Raw genomic sequence first — 21,160 nt, 5'->3', positions numbered from 1 at the left:
TAAGAATTAGAGACTTTGCTCTTTTAAGCAAAGGTATGGATTCACTGCACTCATCTGAAGAATTTTGATGTAGCAATTAAGGCATCAGATTAGAAACCACCAGGTGACCATGAATCCTAGCCCGCCTGGATGGCCTTGGGTCAGTCATTGTCTCAGCCCTAGGAAGGAGGCAATAGCAATCCACTTTCAAAAAACTTTGCCAAAAAAATCCATGGACTAGTCCAGAGAATTGCCTGTAGTCAAAAACTGACCCAATACACATGCATACTGTATGTGCATATACACACAAATACAACCATGACATAAAATACAGAGTATGGAGAAAATTATTGTACAATATTAAATACATTGTAGTCTTGTAAATACAGATATTACTAGAAGCCATCACTTTGATACTTAATTATTGCAATCCACAATATAAAGAACATTTAGCCCTTAAAAAGACAAAAATTTACATTCATTGTGAATAAAATCAATTGTAACATTTATTTATTATAAATTAGTTCAATCTTTGCAGCAGCTTTCGTGTAATCCCTTCAGGAAAAGTGAATTCCTTTTGCATTGAAGCCATGAAGAACACTGAAAAATGAAAATATTGTGGTCTTAGTCTTTATGAAGCATAATGGATGTTACTTCCAAATGGTCACACCGTTTAATCTCCCATGCAGGAGGAACAATGTCCTTTCTCTCTACATGTAGATGACCAGGCTGAGCCCACAGGAACTGTCAAGCGTGTCATCAGTCTCAAGTCCCTTTGCACCCACAAGATGTCTCAGTCTATCTAGCCCACCTTGAATTCCGTTGACTCTTATTTACTGCTAATTTGCTTTAATCACTGTAAAGATTGTTGGCATACAATAAACCTGTATTCATTTGAACTGCTTTGAACCTGATTTCCTGTGCTTCACATTACACTTCATCTTGAAGACAATAATATTATATTTATTATTATTATTATTATTATTATTATTATTATTATTATTATTATTATTATTAATTTAATTTGTATACCGCCCTTCTCCCGGGCGGTATATTTACTAGTTTCTTCCACTCAGATAATGTTCACACCTCTACCTCTGTTTTTACCATGGAGCATTCTTTTCCTATAGTTTTGTTCTGAGCAAAATCACTAGATAGAATCATTAGTGCCACTGTTTAAAGTGACAATGTTAATTAAACAAAATAGTAGCAAAAAAGATTAAGGTATACAACTTGTGCTTTGCCACTTTTGGGGACATACGGAAGTTGCTGGTGAACTTAATTTTTAAGAGGAAATTATACACATTACAATACATTTTAATTAAAATCTAATTATAATTCTAAATTTAAATAAAATCCAATATTTATAATAATAATAATAAAGTTGGAAGGGACCTTGGAGGTCATCTAGTCCAACCCCCTGCTCAGGCAGGAAACCTTATACCATTTCAGACAAATGGCTGTCCAGTCTCCAGTCTCCACCCGCTTTTTAAAAATTCTGGTCCTGCTCACTGTAATCATGGTTTCTGGAATGTCCCTCTAAGGCAGGGGTCTTCAAACTTGGCCCTTTTATGACTTGTGGACTTCTAGAATTCCTCAACCAGCTATGCTCTAACCCTGCTCTAAGGTCCTATACAGGTTTAGGCTGAAAAAGGTGGCCATATCCCCTGGACTGTCTCTTTAAGGGAGGGTCATCGTTCTTCTGTCAAAGGCAACATTTCAGCAGGATTAATCTATGGGAGGCCCCATTTTACATACTAATGGCCAGAGGGTCGTATTAAGATGTTCGAAACAATATTTAGCAGGTGTAATGCTATCCTACAATATTCCAGGTACAATATACCACAACATAATCAAAGAGAACATTACTATGCAGGCATAATTTTGCTGGCATAAACCATTACTTTTCCTGATGCTGCAGCAGCAACAACAAAAACATTAAGTTGGATAAAAATCTCATAAATCGCACATTTATTTTTGCTTTCATTCCAGTAATATCTATTTAAAACATGAAGCGTAATCTTGATGTAAATAAATTTTTTACCTTATAAAATCATCAATATCCATTATTCGAGCACGTTTTTCTGAATAACCTGTATTTTTTAGGATTTCATGTATAAGTTCAGCAATATTGAAATTTTCAGGAATTTGCTGTTGGTAAAATAGAAAATTATGTAACATAGTTCAAGACAAAGATGCTTTTTAAAAGACTGTAAATAGATCCAAAAGACTTACCAAATTATTTTGCGAACAGTGAATTCGGTAATTCTGTTCCAGCAGCTGTTTCACAACATTTGAACTGCAATAATGAAAAAGGGAGACGCATAGTTATAGAAATTCTTTTTCGAAAAGTTTGAATTGGAAATTGTTCCTTTGCAAATGTCTTTCTTTTCAATTATTTCTTTAACATTAATTTGCACCAACATGCACATCTCTTAAGACTTTAATATCCTTATGAACTAACCTTGCTTATACCATGTCCAAACATAGCTTCAGTTTTTTTTAAAAAAAACTCACTTTAACTGCTCACATTATTCTATGCAAGTGAGGTCTCTAAAGCTTAGAGATTGTGTTGAATTTAACATACTATTGTTTGCATCGCACACATAGGAATATACATTCAATGAAATGATACATACTTAGAAGGCTCTGAGAGTAATAAAAAGCAGAAAAAGATTATCTGGACAGATTGATCAACCACTGTTATACTTTTTCTCCTTCTCCTCAGTTCCTTTCATTCATCAATGTATCTTTGATAGGGCAAGAACTATACTGATTTTTATAAATTACTTTGGGAGACTTTTTTTAAAAAAACTAAAGGTTAGGGAAAAATTGTTTACACAATTGATACAGAATGGAAAGGAGAAGTTGTGTTAAAATTACCCTGGACACATGCAGGATCGAAAACTAATGGAAAGGAATGTTTGCCATTTTGCTATTACCATTGTCAAAATAATTGTCAGATTATTAGGCAGAATAATATGCAAAAGAAAAGCAAGACGAGATGAGCCTAGTTAACAAATGTAAGTACTAAAGGAACAAGGAAATTTTAGCTACATATTCATTATTCATATCCTGTTAAGTTAAATTATGTTAACAAGAACACAAATCTAAAAGAGTCTGTAAGAATAACCAAAAGACAAGAGGGAAACAAGAATACAAGGTCATCTTTAGGCACCTACATGGTGCTGTTCCTCATTTCCTTTCATGATCAACAGCAATTATAGATAAACAATCTGATATTATATCTCTGGAGCTTTTCTAGCTTAGTAGTTCATGGGAGTCTTGGTGTTTGCTTTGCCGTTTGTTTTGGTGATTCCTGAATAAAGGCTTAGTTCTCTTTCTCAAGAATTACCAGACAGAACCGGGTATAAATCAAATCAACCACATTCTTCTAATCTCCGCTCTTATTTAATGGCCAACACAAAATCTAAGCAGTATACACTTTTGCCTGGTATTCACATAGAAATACACACTCTAAGATTTCTGTGGTCCAAGAAAACAATATTTCATCTCTTAGCAACAATAAATTACAAGAAGCAAAACACTGAAGGGTCAATCAGCAATCTGGGAAGAGGAAAGTTCAAAGCTGCAAGCAATTCAACATTTAAAAAATGTAACTTACTTGAAAACTGCAGCAAGTGTCTTGTTTTTCCTGACAAACACTATCCTTAGTAGACCATCCCACTCCTAAACAAATATGTTAGAGATTAAACATATTGTCCTATTGCATGTGTCATTGCAAGTACTGTATATCTTGTGTCACACATGAAGGCTGTTTCTGTTGGTCACTATTAAGGTATCCTCTGACATCTTTCATTGTCTTCCCTTTTTTCTCATTTGTACTTTAATCTTAGCTGAAAACATGCTGTGGTTCTATGAGTGGCAATTCCATGGAAAGCGTGATAAGGATAATTTGATAAATTTTTGCACTGATGAGGTTACATGAAACATTCATTTTCAAAGTTAGGGTAGATATTGGCATAGACATGAAAAAACTGTATTCCTTTGAATCTCATTACAAGTTTTAGTTGTAAAACTAAACATAGTTTTAAAGGGTAATATATAGAACATTTTGATTAAAAGCCTATTTACTAATATGATTGACAATATTATTTCATCTTTTTCCTTACTAATGAGTAATATATTGATTTCCTGAAGCTATCTCCCCCAAATCAAGCTATGGTTGTTTCCACTTCTTATCCTATATACTTAGTTATCATCAGTGAACAACAAATATGAAGCATTAGAAAGATTCCAACAAAATATGGCACTCAAGCACAGTTGTCCAAATATCTAAAGGTAATATACAACTAGGGGATATTAGGTTGTTTTCATGGATTTCAGATAATGCTAATAAATCTCACCTGAAAGTTAATTGGAGGTGGAGGGTTCTTTGGTTCTATCCTTACAACACTGGATTCAACTTTTGGTGGTGGTTTAAAATTATTTTTTCCTACCTGTTAAACATAATAAAGTCAACTGTCAAAGAAAGAATATTTTTATCTTTCTGCCTTTTAATTTATTTTGTTGTAATTTCTTTATTTTGAGTGACGTGAACTGCCAGGTCATTTAATAATAAAACAAATAAACTTATTTTCATCACATTAAAACTGCCACAACTTTACACGCTACCTGCCTAATATCTAAAATGTCAAAAACTCAAGATAAAATTACCTATTATTTTGCTTACTTTCATTAGATGATCAACACGAGCTAACAGCTGAGTATTAACAGACAGCCTACAATATAGATGAGAGCCTGGTTTTGCAACTAGGCGAAGAGCAAATTCTCTTTGAAACATGAGTACTGCACACCTGAAAAATAAACATGAGATGCAAATTTAATATTACTCTGAATTAGCGCTGTCCTGGAAAAGATTAAAACCTTGACATTTGTTCAACAATGTTTATATGTTTATATGTTCAAGGTTGACTCAGCCTTCCATCCTTCCGAGGTAGGTAAAATGAGGACCCAGATTGTTGGGGGCAATTAAGCTGACTTTGTAATAATGCCGCTTGGGGTGTGTGTGTGTGAAAGCCCTAATATGCAGGCATATACATAGAATGAAGGCTACTGCTAAGCTTGTAAGCCGCCCTGAGTCTTCGGAGAAGGGCGGGATATAAATGGAATAAAAATAAATAAATAAATAAATATGTATACTGTTTTATAGGTTTTAAGCCCGCTTACTGTTTTGAACTCCATGAATATCCAGTAAATGCTATAGGCTAGATTAAGTCATGCACCACTACTGGGTAGCTTAGTAAATGAGTTGTAGATATTGTGAGGACCTAGCTGTTAAATGCAGTATTATTATTATTATTATTATTATTATTATTATTATTATTATTATTATTATTATTATTATTATTATTATTTTATTATTATTATTATATTATTATTATTATTCAAAGATTTCAAATATTTTGAACCACACAATGCTCTTAAAATAAGATGTTATTCTTACAAGAGACTAATGGTCACACTTTGAGAGGACTGATGTTTACAGATCAAAGACTGATAAACAACATATTTTGTTTCAACCCATTCCAGGATGAATATTTCTTTAATCTTATCTGACAATATTTATAGGCATTTCAGAGTTTGTCTAGGGACTCTAACAATAGGTTTAGAGAGACAGCCAGTTTGGTGTGGTGATGTGATTCAAGCATAGATACTTCCACTGAAAAGTAGATATATAGTACTTGATTTCTTATAAGGTTTAGTTTTTACACACTGCTAATTCTTTTCTAGATAAATGTGCTAATCCTAATCTGTAAAGTTAATCATAATAAGTTAGATATTATCTCCAAGAGCATTTAAATTACATTAAACAACTAAACATTTTTCCACATACCTAAAGAAAGGCCGATGCAGCAATAGCTTAAAAACAAAGGGAGAAGAAATCTGAAGGTGGAGAGATTAAATAAAAAAGAATGATTACTACAAGAGTAATATAAAACAATGTCTTTGCCGTATTTTTCAAAAGTCTTGTTTTATACTTACTTGGTAAGGCAAATTAGCCACACAAGCATCAAAAAAAGGGAGGTCGCTTTTCAATACATCTCCAATTTTTATTTCAAGTTTGTTAGCCAAATGTCTGGAATGAAAATAATAATGTATCGTTAATACATTTCCAAGAGGGTTCTAGTTTAAAAACCACTATGACTTTTCCACCGCACAGAGCACTTACGTTCCCTGGACTCTTTTCTGAAGTTCACCAGCAAGCTTTACATCAAGTTCACAAGCAATTACCTGAAAGAGAATCATATATAATATGTCTTTGTGGACATATCATACATAACAAATCCCAAAATTGCTTTATATTATTATAGAATTTTAAACAAACTTGTGGTTTAACTGTAAGTATTAAGGTTCTTTTTTTAAGCTTTGTAATTGGATACTGAGGGGGGAGGGAGGAGGGAGGGGGAGGGGGGATTCTTAAAGAAAAATTGTATGTTAAAACTTTTCAATAAAAAAAAAAGAGAGAGGGTTGAACAGGGAGAGATAAAACATAGCCTGTTGTTAGGCTTCGATTCTTTCTCTTAGTTCTTTTACATGATAAATCCATTTTTGTTTGATTACCTTTTCCTATTTTGTGTTATCTCATTGTGGCCAAGCAGCAAAAGAAAAGAAAAGCATTTCTTTACTTTTAGATTTACCTTTTTCACCTTTTCTAACATTTTCACTGTCATGTTGCCAGTTCCAGGACCAATTTCTAAAACAACATCTGTAGGGTATAAGGAAGCCTGAAAGAATGAATAAAATGTAATTACACAAAAACCTAGTCTTGATAGCTCTGCATATAAACAAACTTTATTGATTTACAACATTATGTACAGGAGAAAGGGAATGGCCTTGAGGGACAGGAAAAAGAGCTGTACCAAAGCAATGGTTAGAGTCCAGAACGAGAATATAGCATGAATAAACATCTCCAATAAGACCCTCCCTGGTTCTCATGAAAATAAAGTCTAGGGGTGGGGGGAAATGCATTCAGACTTGCAAGATTCTGTTACTATAGCTTCACAAAATAATATTGAATTATTTGGTTTCCTAGTGTAGCCTACCTGGAAAGGCTGAAATATACTGAGAAATGACTTACTAAAGCAGAATTCTATCAAGTCAAAAAGATCCATCTATTAAATGTGTACAAACTATTTAACTTATTTTTCTCTGATGTAATAGCTGAGCACCAGATACAACCATTCTGATACTTTTTATATTTTAAAAATTGTACAAGGAAATCTGTATTGTGTATAGGTATTGAACTTTTTTCAAAATTTCACATTTTATTTCCTAATCAACTATCATATTTTCTGACAAAATCCTGTTTGTTTAGTAAGAAACAGATCCATTGATTTTAATGAGGCTTTCTAATTAAACAGGTATACATTAGTAGTTTCAAATACCACCAGTTTAACAATATTGTATGTGAATGACAGATTATTTTCTTATACTGGATGATTGTGATTATCACTTACCTTTTCTATAATGCTGTTAACAATCAGGGGATTTTTCAAAATATGCTGACCAAGTCCAGTATTGAACCTAATGCCTACTAATACAAATAAATTTTAAGAAACACAGTTATAACAACTTATTTTGTATCGAACTCTCCTTAGTTCTGTATCAAACTCTCCAATAGTTCTTTATACAAGTCTTAAATAATGGGATGATGCCTTCTCTAATAAAGCACCCAATTCAGAATCTGGTACCCTTATCACAAAACGTCACATCAAAACAATGAGGTATGGTTGAAGTTTCCAAGCTTTATCTTTATATAGTTCATTACATTATTGTAAAAATGTTCTGCAGATGAAAGACAAGCAGTGCAGCATCTGCAGGGACAAGGCCATGTAAGGCCTTACACCACTAAAAATTCTCAACTAAAAAAAAATGATAACAACCAAAATCTTATGACAAGTAACAATCTTATCATGAGGTTCACAAATTTAACAAGTTTTAGTTCACAAGAGTTTGCTCATTTAAAAATATTTTCATTTTTATTTTGCCATTCATCCTACAGAATACTTGCCATCTTCCATGAACCATCAAAGGCTGGCAGACTACAGATTAGAAATCATTGGAGTGATACACTGTTGTATACATCTCTAGTCAAATTATATATTGCAAAGAATTCCTATATAAACAGAAGCTGAACAAACCTCTACATACTGTAGTACAGTAGGAAGCTAAACGTAACAAGTTTTTTCAAATTTTAAATTTGTACTTATTATTTAAGTGCAGTTGTTTTAGATTCAAAATAAGAAAACAGTGAATATTGCAGTGAAAAAAATCGGATATTGTTTCAATCAATAATGTGTAAAAAACCTCCTTTGGCAGAAAAAAAACAGCTGTGTAGCCAGTTAAGCATTCTTCTGTACTATTTTTTAAAAAATATTTTCTCATTTTTCCTTATAAAGTTCTTCTAACTCAGAAATATGCTTCCACATTGGACGGGTCATGGCTTACACATTAGAAATCTTTCTACAAACTTTCAATCATGCTCCGATTAAGTGATTGTCTTGTTGAAATAGCCAATCTCTTTTCAAATTCAATCTCTGGAACATTAGTTTTTAATATATATTAATATTTAGTTGAATTTGTTTTCTCCCACCTGCTCAATGTTTTCTGAACTACTAACTGCAATCCCTAAAGAATTCAGGACATCTCCATATTTAGTGGTCTGCAATGCTCTTTCTTCAAAAGCTTTACTATTCTTTCTTTAAATGTAGCTTACTTGGTTGTGATCAAATTGTTCTAGTTTTGTTTCCTCATATGAAGTACAAGATTTTGTTTTGCGTACTTTAGATTATGATTCTTTGCGATGAGGTCGGAGGAAAGGGTGTTTTTCCTGATAAACGTCCCATGAAAATCACCGATCTATAACCTAGGCTTTATTATGGACAACTACTACAGAATCAGCTAAACTTTTCAGCCGCTGAACTTCTAGACAGGGCTTTTTTTATCCTAGAACGCACCGGAACAGAGTTCCGGCACCTTTTTTCGACGGATTTTCAGAGTTGCCTTGAACAAAATCCTAGTCTTTTAGATACACTAAAAATTGAAGGTTTTTTTTCCCCAAGTATAAAGGTAAACCTTGTAGGGTAGGCAAGGTGGGTTGTATGACGTGTGTGAATTCCGGTACCTTTTTCCCCCACAAAAAAAGAGCACTGCTTCTAGGGGAAAGATCCGAAACCACTTCTAAAGCGAAGCCCAAGTACTTGGTACCCCTTCAAATTACTATTACCATTGCAACCCAATCTTTCCCCCTCCCCCCACACACCCGCTGTATGGCAAATGATGCAAAGCTGCCGTCCGTTGCAGCCTGTCCTCCCTAGCCCGAGAACTTCCTCTCACCAGGGTTTTTCCCTTCTCCACGCTGCTGTCGAGAGCGCGATTTCGTCTTCACCTTCGGCATGGCTCTACCGGCCTTCCAGCACGCGAAGTTCGGAAGAGAAAGGCGGCGAAGGTCAATCGCACGCGCGGGTGCTGCTGGGACGAGTAGTTCCGCCGTTCCTTCGGCAGCGCGCGCGGCGAAAACGCTCGAGGACTCAATTTTCCGCAAAGCACCTCGACCCAAGGGACGAGTCAGAGTAGTGAGTTTCGGAAAGTGTTTTAGTACTTCGTGAGGGCGCAAAGGGGAGTTGAGCAACGCTGTCGGTCGTGACCCTTTTATAACTAAGGATCACTATTGGAAAAGGAAGAATCGGGAGGGAAGCAGATTGAGAGCCACAAAAAGGTGGAAAATGCGTTCTTCTCCCTCATCAGCCAACAACAACAAAAGTTCCTGCCCACCTTTCCTTTTCAATACGATTTTAGCCTGTTTTTCTGTTGGGGGGGAGAAAAAACTTGTCTTCTCCCCTCCTCAGGCGCTGGAATCGTCCCGAAAAGAGAAACGGGAGGGCCCGCAGGACGAAAGACGGCGGGAGGAGGGAAAGAGGGCAATTGGAGGAAGAGGAGCGCCGAGCGATGACGTTGGTAGAGCGCCGAACTGCCGCGGCACGGTGGCGGGTGAGCCGAGGCTGGTGGCGCGAGCTTCGGAAGCGGCGGGAGGCGCGTGCGCCAGGCTGACGACGTCCGAGAAGGAGATCCAACTTGACCGGTAAGTGAGGGAGGGGAGAGGACGAGAACGCGCCTGGCTGTGTCCGCCCCGTCCCTCCTTCCCGTCGGATGAGGCTGCGAGCCAGCGAAGGCCCCGCACCCTGAGGCGGTAGGGCGGCCTGTCGGGACCGAAATAAGCCGAGGGAGCAATGTTCGGCCGCTAGTTGCGAAAGGGCTGGAGCCCTGAAATGTGGATGCGCTTGCTTGGGCACTGCTGAGGGAGGACCGGCGGCCTGTGGAGGCTTGCCTTTCTCACGGGAGATGCTTTGCCTTAATCGACGCTATTTTTCTTTCTCGTGACCCGAAGCCTTGGCTAACGAACACGTAACTGCCCGATTACTGAACGTCTCGCCAAAGTGTAGCACCCACAAAGGTCGCTTCTCCTGGAATACGAAGAAAAGTTGTCACGGGTGGAACTCTTTCTTGGTAACGATAGCCTAATTAATTGTTGCACCTGATTTATTAAAAGGAGGAATACATGAACATTAAGTTATAATGGTAAAGGCAATTGCAATAGTGTACTCCGCTCAGTCAAGTAACTTAATTCATATAATTCACTATTAAGAACCCCAGTCATCTTCTCTTTTAAGTTTAGGAGACTAAAACCAACAGGCAGGCATCCATGTTTTGGAACAGTATAAAAATGTAATCTTACAAGGAGAAAAATAATTATGCAGAATAATAATGCATCACTGAGAGTAAGTTAAGGGTGATGCTTATGGATTCTGCTGTTTTAGTACAGAGCACATATTTTAGTACAATATATTTCCAACCTTTCACCTTATTCTTTAAAAGTGTCTGGAAACAACAACTCTCCTTTCCAGAAAGTACTTTTATATCCAGGTTTGAGCTGAAATTTGAGTGGGTTCTAAAGCAGGGGTCCCTAACCCCCGGCCCGTGGACCAGTATCGGGCCATGGCATGCCAGAAATCGGGCCGCACAAACAAAGCCCCACCCGCGAGATGCAGGCAGCATGCAAAACCACACACCCTCCAGTCTGCGGAAAAACCTCTCTCCACAAAACCAGTTCCTGGTGCCCAAAAGGTTGGGGACCCTCTGTTCTAAAGTATTCCAGAACTCCCCCTATTTTGTATGTGTTTGCTAGAAAAATAACATAATGCCCTTCTGCTTGAATAAAGAAAAATGAGGTGGATGAGGTAGCTTCTGAAACATTGGGGGAAAGGAGGAGCCCTTGGGTCATTCTTGATAGTGCCAAGTGATAAATTTGGTGAGGAATCTAACGATGTGTCAGTTGCTGCTGCAACTTTTTCCTCTTCGAAAGGTGCTCTCCCAGCATTTCCTTGATCCATTATGGATAGGAATTCCTGGCTTCACCAAGATAAACTTCAACTGCTATACCTGGCTCCTGAGGTGGCATGTATAAAAGCCCAGGAGGGAAGCATCCACTAAACCACAGGTCTGCAACCTGTGGCTCCGGAGCCACATGTGGCTCTTTCAGCCGTCTCCTGCGGCTCCCAGTCCTCTGCCATGTGCAGTCCAAAAAAAAAGGAACTAAAAAAGTTGAACCAATCAATTCAAATATGCAGGGTAGGTGCATATCTCGCCTTGGCTCCACTCTTCAGTCAAACCCTGTTCTGCGCATGCGCGCATGTATGTAACAGGCGCACACATTTTTTGCGGCTCCCAGTTTTTCCTTTTGTGAGGGAACCGGTTCCGAGTGGCTCTTTCACTGTTTCAGGTTGCTGACCCCTGCACTAAACCAACAGAACATAGAAAGGATGAGATCTATGGGAAGCAGAAGGCAGGTTTAGCAGATCTTTGTGATATTGGAACAGCTGTATATCACTTTTTCATATGTGTTAAGAAGTGCTATCAGGAGGAAATTTAAATGGACTCACCTAGTATCCTAGTATCCAGTTAGAAGGCTGCTATGTACCATTAGTGGGATGATTATTACTTATTGAGAGGCACTGCTTTAAAGTGTGATGATTGGGGATCTATTTTTGTGCACTCAGATATGCCTAAGAATATATAAAACTATTAATTTGTATGCTCACCAGAACCTCTTGTCTGTGCACTCTTTTTCTGCCCTCTTCTGTTGTTTCATTGTTCAGCTGATGTTGATTTTCTGGAAGGTTTTATTTCTAGAAGGCTCAGTAAGTCTTCTCAGTACAAAGGTCAAATATGTACTGATCTAGATTTTTTTTCTCACAAAACTACCCTGCAAACAAGTTACGTTGGCACTTCTAATATGAAGCTTGCTTCCAGGCATCTAATAAAGCTGAATGCAAGGAACAGACAAAAGAAAGTTCTTTTCCCAACATGTAATTAATCTGTCGAATTCATTGCTAAAACTGGCATGATGGCCACTAATTTGAATGGCTTTAAAAGAGGGTTGTATAAATGCATGAAGGAGAGCCCTGGCAGTGTTGCCTTCAACCTAGAGCAGCAGGCCTCCAAATATCAGCTGCAGAGTAATAATGGTGAAAGAATGGTATGTCTCTGTCTCTGTCTCTGTCTCCAGCTTTCAGGCACTTCATAGACATTTGGTTGGCCTTTAAGAGAGACAAGATGTTGAACTAAAGTAGTTCTTGACCTGACCTAGCCTGGTCTTTAATATTCTTATGAGTTGTTTTTGATCTTAGTATTGTTTTAGGAACAAAGAGTGCAGTCTGAAAATTAGCAAAATGCAAGGTAGAGTCAATGTAGTGTCACTTTTATTATTCAGGTTTTTCCCCCCATGCCATTTCAATTATAAAAATCTTCCTTCTACTTGCAGTTTAAGCATGCATGAACGATTGCATACATTTTCAGAAAAATTAACTCTGTAAATGTGTGCCTCTTGTGTAAGTCTGAGCTTTATAGGACAGTTTTATTTGCTTCCTGTAAATTGGAATTATATTGAAGGTGTTTTTTTTTAATTTGGCTACTGTAAGTTGCTCTTGGACAATTATGCTAATGAATCATTGGGCATCTTTTATTTCTATTTTGGGAAAGTAGTGCATTAATGTCCACTCTCTTAAAGTATTTCAATATTTTCAATATATTCTCAACTATTAGCTTTCACATTTGTCTGATATGGGAACTAATATGAAACAAAGTAAATTAGTACTTTCTGCTGCACCTTGAGCATAACTTAAAATGTATTTTTTAAAAATCAGTAACCATTATGATTACAGTTACACATGTTTATATTTTCAGTACTTGAAGTCACTGATATTTAGTGTGTGAGTATAGTATTAGAAGAAAGGATAAAGTTTTTATATAATGCCAGATTACACTGCATTATACATGGTCAAACATAGTATTTCAGTACTTTATTATGTGAGATAAGTTCAGTAATATGCAAATTCTTTATTGTGATCTGTACTTCTTTATGAGGTTTATTGCTAATAATTGTAGAAACAAATTGAAACATTTGTAAATTTGTATGTTTCCAATTTTCATTTAGTAAATACTGGAATCAGTACAAAATAAGTAATAGGACCTTTTTTATGTTTTGAATAGATTTTCATGGATCTCCATAGTGCCAGTAATGTTGTTCTTCAAGTCTTGACCCAAGCTACTAGTCAAGATACTTCTGTATTAAAACCAGCAGAGGAACAACTGAAACAGTGGGAGACACAACCAGGTTTCTATTCAGTTTTGTTGGTAAGTTAAAACAATGAAGTTACATTTTTTCAAGTACCTCTTAATCTATCTTACTTTTTTTTCTCACACTTTCGCTATTTTCCTATAAGAAATATATTTTTTGTATCTATCGTAGTTCCTCAATAGACCCGTATTACAGAACAGATGTTTGTGCCTTGGATATGTCAACATATTTTTGGGAATCAAAGTCAGAACATTACTCAGTAGTAATGTGACCCTTAAACCTATGCTATATATTTTATTAGCCAACAATTATAGGATTTGCTAAACTACAATTTTTCTTTGTACGTCATCTGCTACCACAAAATTTTTGATATAGATTCTTGCAACTTTGTACAATGCCTAATTCTAAGACACACCATATATATATAGTTATACTAAACTGTTATTCATTTCTTACAGAATATATTCACCAACCACAGTTTGGACATAAATGTGAGGTGGTTGGCTGTTCTGTACTTCAAAAATGGAATTGACCGCTATTGGAGACGAACGGCAATACAGTAAGAAATACCTTTCTAATCTTCTCTGTCATCCCTGCAGTTGTACTTTTAAAAATAACATTGATTTTCTGATTTGAAGCAAGCAGTGCTAGCAATTGATAACCCAGATAACTATGATCTCGGAAACCAGATCTCTTCCTTAAACATAATTTGTGCAGTCAGTAGTTCATGAATGAAGGTGAATATACGTGTCCCAGGATAATATTGCAGGATCCAATCTGAATCAGTCACTGGGACCAGAGGTTCTTCCAAGCTTTCAGACTCATGCTGGAGCCCATCCTCAGGGAACATCTCATCTCCAGGATGTGAGAATAACCCAGTGCACCCATCTTGTAGATTGAGAAATTTCCTGAAGATGACTTCAGCACGAGTCCAAAAGCTTGGAAGAACAAACCTCTTGTCCCGGAGACTGACTCAGATTAGATCCTGCAGTCAGTAGTTCACTTGCAGTTGTCTTCTTTTTTCCACTGAACAAAGAAGCTCTGAGCTTCTTTCTTAGATCTTCAAGGTTATTATAATATGATAGTAGTTGTTTTCAGTTACATCTGTCTCCACATATATAAGCAGAAAGGGATAAATGTTTGGGTTATCCTGATCCCTGCATTTAGCAAACAGCAGACTTCCTAACTAATGTCTGTAAATTTATTTCAGCTCCTCATGGCAGAAAGTCACAAATTAACTCTCTTCTTTTCTTGTAGTTTTGCCCAGTTCATCATCTGTATTTCAGAGATATATTGTCTTTTCTTCTCATCTGCTTTATCACTTTTTTCTGCCCCTGAAAGCTTCAACTCTCATTTTCTACTCTTAAACTCTTTGATATATACAAGTGAAATTAAAAAATAATATAGTAAAAATTATAATTTCTGTAAATATTAGCTGTTTGTTTTTCTTTTTAATTTAGTTTATTTTGATTCTGATTAGTATTTTTAAATTAGTTTACTTCAAGTTTTAATGAACTTCACAGACACCCAAAATTTCAAAAGGAAATAGTTAAATAATAGTAATAAGGAAAATAGTTAAATAATAAGATTGCCATTGAATGTACAGAATTATTGAATGTAATTTCTATTATCCTGTAGATGTCAGTGTTGCAACATATGAATTTTATAAAAGGTCTTATTCATTTTTAATATTCACTATATTCATATGTTTAAATCACATTAGAAAACTTTGTTGTTGTTGTTAGTTGCGAAGTCGTGTCCGACCCATCGCGACCCTATGGACAATGTTCCTCCAGGCCTTCCTGTCCTCTACCATCTTCTGGAGTCCATCTAAGCTCACGCCTACTGCTTCAGTGACTCCATCCAGCCACCTCATTCTCTGTCGTCCCCTTCTTCTATTGCCCTCAATCTTTCCCAGCATTAGGCTCTTCTCCAGTGAGTCCTTCCTTCTCATTAGGTGGCCAAAGTATTTGAGTTTTAGCTTCAGGATCTGGCCTTCTAAAGAGCAGTCAGGGTTGATCTCCTCTAGGACTGACCGGTTTGATCGCCTTGCAGTCCAAGGAACTCGCAGGAGTCTTCTCCAGCACCATAGTTCAAAGGCTTCAATTCTTTGGCGCTCAGCCTTTCTTATGGTCCAGCTTTCACTGCCATACATTGCAACTGGGAAGACCATAGCCTTGACTATACGGATTTTTGTTGACAGGGTGATGTCTCTGCTTTTTAGTGTGCTGTCTAGATTTGCCATGGCTTTCCTCCCAAGGAGCAAGCGTCTTTTAATTTCTTGGCTACAGTCCCCATCTGCAGTGATCTTGGAGCCAAGGAAAATAAAATCTGTCACTACCTCCATTTCTTCCCCATCTATTTGCCAGGAATTGAGAGGGCCAGATGCCATGATCTTGGTTTTCTTAATGTTTAGTTTCAACCCAAGTTTTGCACTCTCCTTCTTCACCCGCAACACCAGGCTCTTTAGTTCTTCTTCACTTTCTGCCATTAGAGTGGTATCATCTGCATATCTTAGGTTGTTGATGTTTCTTCCGGCAATCTTAATTCCAACTTTTGATTCATCTAGCGCTGCCTTTCTCATGATGTGCTCTGCATATAAGTTAAATAGGCAAGGTGACAGTATACAGCCTTGCCGGACTCCTTTCCCAATTTTGAACCAATCAGTGGTTCCGTGTCCAGTTCTCACTGTTGCTTCTTGGCCCGCATATAGATTTCTCAAGAGACAAATAAGATGGTCTGGTATGCCCATCTCTTTAAGGACTTGCCACAGTTTGTTATGATCCACACAATCAAAGGCTTTAGCATAGTCAATGAAGCAGAAGTAGATGTTTTTCTGGAACTCTCTAGCTTTCTCCATGATCCAGCGTATGTTAGCAATTTGATCTCTAGTTCCTCTGCCTCTTCGAAATCTTGCCTGTACTTCTGGTAGTTCTCGATCCACATACTGCTGGAGTCTAGCTTGTAGAATTTTAAGCATAACTTTACTAGCATGAGAAATGAGTGCAATGGTGCGATAGTTTGAACATTCTTTGGCACTGCCTTTCTTTGGAATTGGAATGTAAACTGATCTTTTCCAATCCTGTGGCCACTGTTGAGTTTTCCAAATTTGCTGGCAAATTGAGTGTAGCACTTTTACTGCATCGTCTTTTAAGATTTTGAATAGCTCAGCTGGAATACTGTCACCTCCACTAGCTTTGTTGTTGCTCAGCTTTTCTAAGGCCCACTTCACTTCACATTCTAGGATGTCTGGCTCGAGGTCAGTGACCACCTCATTGTGATTATCAGGGACGTTAAGCTCATTCTTGTATAATTCTTCTGTGTAATTTTGCCACCTCTTCTTAATCTCTTCTGCCTCTGTTAGGTCCCTGCCATTTTGGTCCTTTATCATGCCCATTTTTGCATGAAACGTTCCTTTCATCTCTCCAATTTTCTTGAAAAGATCTCTGGTCCTCCCTATTCTATTGTTTTCTTCTATTTCTTTGCATTGTTCATTTAAGAAGGCATTCTTATCTCTTCTAGCTATTGTTTGGAATTCTGCATTCAATTGGGCATATCTTTCTTTTTCTCCCTTGCCTTTCGCTTCCCTCCTTTCCTCAGCTATTTGCAAAGCTTCCTCAGACAGCCATTTTGCTTTCTTGCATTTCTTTTTCTTTGGGATGGTTTTGGTTGTTACCTGTTGTACAATGTTGCGAACCTCTGTCCATAGTTCTTCAGGCACTCTGTCTATCAGATCTAATTCCTTAAATCTATTTGTCACCTCTACTGTATATTCAACAGGAATATGATTTAATTCATACCTGACTGGCCTAGCGCTTTTCCCTACTTTCTTTAATTTAAGCCTAAACTTTGCAACAAGAAGCTCATGGTCTGAGCCACAGTCAGCTCCTGGTCTTGTTTTTACTGACTGTATAGAGCTTCTCCATCTTTGGCTGCAGAGCATATAGTCAATCTGATTTCTGTGTTGACCGTCTGGTGATGTCCATGTGTAAAGCCGTCTCTTGGGTTGTTGGAAAAGAGTGTTTGCTATGACCATCGTATTCTGTTGACAAAATTCTATCAGCCTGTGCCCTGCTTCATTTTGTACTCCAAGGCCAAACTTGCCTGTTATTCCAGTTATCTTTTGGCTTCCTACTTTAGCATTCCAATCCCCCATGATGATAAGGACATCATTTCTGGGTGTTAGTTCTATAAGGTGCTGTAGGGCTTCATAGAACCGGTCAATTTCATCCTCTTCAGCACTGGTGGTTGGGGCATAGACTTGGACTACTGTGATATTGAATGGTTTGCCTTGGATTCGAACTGAGATCATTCTGTCATTTTGAGGATTGTATCCAAGTATTGCTTTTCCTATTTTTTTATTGACTATGAAGGCTACTCCATTTCTTCTGAGGGATTCTTGCCCACAGTAGTATACCTGATGGTCATCTGAATTAAATTCACCCATTCTTGTCCATTTTAGTTCGCTGATACCTAAGATGTCAATGTTTAGTCTTATCATCTCTTGTTTGACCACGTCCAGCTTTCCTTGATTCATGGATCTTACATTCCAGGTTCCTATGGAGAAAAAATCTTTACAGCATCGGACTTTCCTTTCACCACCAGACATATCCACAGCTGAGCGTCCTTTCGGCTTTGGCCCAGTCGCTTCATTCTTTCTGGCGCTACTAGTACTAGCCCTCTGCTCTTCCCCAGTAGCATGTTGGACGCCTTCCGACCTGAGGGGCTCATCTTCCAGCGTCATATCGTTTTGCCTTTTGGTACTGTCCATAGGGTTTTCATGGCAAAGATACTGGAGTGGGTTGCCATTTCCTTCTCCAGTGGATCACGTTTTGTCAGAACTCTCTGCTATGACCTGTCCGTCTTGGGTGGCCCTGCACGGCATAGCCCATAGCTTCATTGAATTACGCAAGCCCCTTCGCCACGACAAGGCAGTAATCCATGAAGGGGAGAAAACTTTATCCCTGCTTATATTTGTAATATTAATTCATCTTTTTTCACTATTTTTATCTTGTTACACATTTTGTCGAGCAAATGTTCTCTTTGCTTAAAAAGTGACAAGTCTTTGAAGATTTTTCACAAATATAGCAGTTGTGTGAAATCCTGAAAAATATAATCTAGAAGGGAAATTTGTTTTTACAACAACATACACTAAGAGGTACTTGTTATCTTGTTTCCAAGTTCATTTGAAGTATTAATAAAACAGAGACAAGTATTGTACTAAGAAGGAGCAAATAGTTTTTGAATCCAGATCTGTGTTCTTAGTAAAAGAACTTTTAATTAGATTCCCCTGTACTATAGATATTGTTAAAATTTAAAGTTTTCAGCTACTATTTTTTGTTCTTATTTGGAATTTAATGAGCTAAGGTTGATTAAGATATTTCTCTTTTGAATTTATATATTTGGGTCTAAATATACTACATGCTCTTTGCATATATTAAAGTTGTTGTAAGGCCCCCTAGTTCAGCACCATCATAATTTTGAACGGTCACTGAATGAGGATTGTAACTTGAGGATTACCTTTATAGTTAGAAATGCTTTACTGTAAAATATTCTACAGTATTGCATTATTCTTGCTCATCATAGAAACGTCTCTAAAATTTGCATGGTCATTTCTAATATAGGTTTTAATTTTCCTATAAACAGTGCTCTGTCAGAAGAAGAGAAATCTACTCTGCGTGCAGGACTTATTGCTAATTTCAATGAACCAGTAAATCAGGTTAGTGCTAATATGAAAATTGGATCTATTGATGCTTTCTCTGAGGCTGCATTCTTTTTGTGAATTTTTTTTTAAATTAAATGGGTTCAGTTTTATGTGTTTCTAAGAATAGATTTAAAAGTTTATTAGCATAATCATCAAACATTTTACTCTGTCTGATTCATGGCATTATTTGAAAACTATTATTTTGTAAGTGTTATAAGTTGCTCCAATTGAAGCAGGGCGATACACAATTTCCATCTTTATAAATCAGATTAAAAACAGTCAGTAATACTATGTTTGGGACAGTGATATTCTTCCTGTATAAATGATGCTGAAGTGCATTCTGGGCAGAGTGGGTGAATTGTGACTTCCTGATGACTATGTAGGGGAAGGAAACAACTAACAAAACTCAGGTTATTTTTTTCATGTTGTGTATAGTCAGCATATGGGTACAAGAAAGGTAGTAGAAGTTCTGGTATCAGGATAGGCTTGGAGTCTAGAATATAATGTAGAGGCACTAGGTCAGCCCAGAGAAGGTTACCCCATATTGTTATCAGATCCAGTGTTCCTGAATCAAAGTCAAGTCATAATGTACACTTTTAATGTAAGTTTTATGTGTCATTTCTAGAGGGTATATAAACTCTAATCTTCTGGGCTTTGATTGTAATTATGTATGCACTTTTGAAAGAAAAGTGTGACATTGGTAGAGTGACCATTTACCGTCATTCGTAATCATAAATCCTTTATTATAAAGGACAGTCAATTATTTCAGGTTTATTTAATTATTTTTCTTTGGGTTTGCTCTTGAATTTTCCCTTGTAAAGCATGAGCACTTTTTAATCTTTATAAACCGATTTATTCCTTTTTTAGGTTTTTCCTTTATGTTTTTTCCACAAAATATGATCACACTAGATAAGGGCATATTGAGCCCTACTTTGCCATTTTGGAATTAGCTGTTGTGAGAAGATATTTTGAAGCACGCAATAGATTTTGAGTATAACCATTTCAAACTCAAAAAATAACTGTTTAGAGCTCAAAACAGGATTATTTATAACAAAACACACAATCTTGAGGCACTTTAAAAATTATTGATAGTATAAAAAAAATCTCTAGAACAAAAGTATACTTCCACTTTGCATTATGTGTTTATAGCATATTGAAATTTTTTTTTTTAAAAAAATAGTAATAAGGCTTTATTTGGAAAAAGATAGGCAAGGAAATTACTTTATGTTTAATCATTGAATAGGCCCATCTAGCCCAGTAATAATATCAGTATTAACTGGAAGGAACTTTTCAGGGATTTAGTGCTAAACATATCTAACTCAATCTGAAAAAAATCTGTAAATTAATCTTGAAACTTTCTAATTCTGAGATTTGTCACTCCTATGCCACCAACTGTATCAGTTACTCAAGTCCTATAATTATTTGGAGAAAAAAACCCATTTATATTTCACTCCCTGTAAACCGCCCTGAGTCCTCAGGGAAAGGGCGGTATATAAATGCAATAAAATAAAAAAAATAAAAAAAATAAATATATATGAAGAAACATTGATCATTAAAATGTTGCAGTAACATCCTATCATCAAACTCAATTTCATCAACAATAATAGTACTTCATAAAAAGTAGGATAAGATTTCTGTGTGCCAAATACAGAAATGTACATTATCCTTCTCTTTCTTTTACTACATATACAGTATATTTTGTAGTTGTGTCTTCTTTTATTTTTGATATGTAGATCATAAATTTCACTGTCAGAGTAAAAATCAGAAAAATATTTTAGCTGCATAGTGTGCATTTTATATGCTCTCTCCCCAGCCCT

At 36.6% G+C, this 21,160-nt stretch overlaps 2 protein-coding genes across 6 annotated transcripts in view; one reads left to right on the top strand and one right to left on the bottom strand.

Moving 5' to 3' along the window:
* Positions 1–308: 308 nt before the first annotated feature.
* DIMT1 (DIM1 rRNA methyltransferase and ribosome maturation factor) lies at positions 309–9,441 on the bottom strand. Of its 2 annotated transcripts, none has more exons than XM_083351971.1 (12): positions 9,340–9,441; positions 7,461–7,534; positions 6,642–6,728; positions 6,173–6,234; positions 5,986–6,079; positions 5,837–5,886; positions 4,673–4,796; positions 4,347–4,439; positions 3,605–3,669; positions 2,215–2,278; positions 2,024–2,130; positions 309–579 (listed from the first exon to the last, which is right to left on the bottom strand). In XM_083351971.1, exons 1-12 carry the CDS (start codon positions 9,398–9,400, stop codon positions 537–539), a joined length of 924 nt encoding a protein of 307 aa, XP_083208097.1. In that variant the 5' UTR covers positions 9,401–9,441; the 3' UTR covers positions 309–536. The 2 variants fall into 2 exon arrangements, with proteins under 2 accessions (XP_083208097.1, XP_083208096.1); XM_083351970.1 differs by having other exon boundaries at positions 7,461–7,537; positions 9,340–9,419.
* Positions 9,442–9,953: 512 nt separating this feature from the next.
* The window catches only part of IPO11 (importin 11), a 74,977-nt gene continuing 63,770 nt past the window's right edge, over positions 9,954–21,160 (top strand). For 3 of the 4 annotated variants that reach the window (XR_014491448.1, XM_083354587.1, XM_083354586.1), the window contains exons 1-4: positions 9,954–10,084; positions 13,552–13,695; positions 14,098–14,198; positions 19,286–19,358. Coding sequence is in view for 3 of the 4 variants with exons in the window: in XM_083354587.1 (XP_083210713.1) it covers positions 13,558–13,695; positions 14,098–14,198; positions 19,286–19,358 (312 nt within the window). In the remaining variant the exon portion in view is untranslated. Of the gene's footprint in view, positions 10,085–13,551; positions 13,696–14,097; positions 14,199–19,263; positions 19,359–21,160 lie in introns of all 4 variants that reach the window. The other variant, XM_083354588.1, reaches the window with a different exon arrangement.

Source organism: Vipera ursinii (genome assembly GCF_947247035.1).
Source record: "Vipera ursinii genome assembly, chromosome: 2".
In the NCBI taxonomy this organism is placed as follows: Eukaryota; Metazoa; Chordata; class Lepidosauria; order Squamata; family Viperidae; genus Vipera; species Vipera ursinii.
Note: the sequence above shows the minus strand (reverse complement) of the source record. Positions and strands in the feature narration are given on the sequence as shown.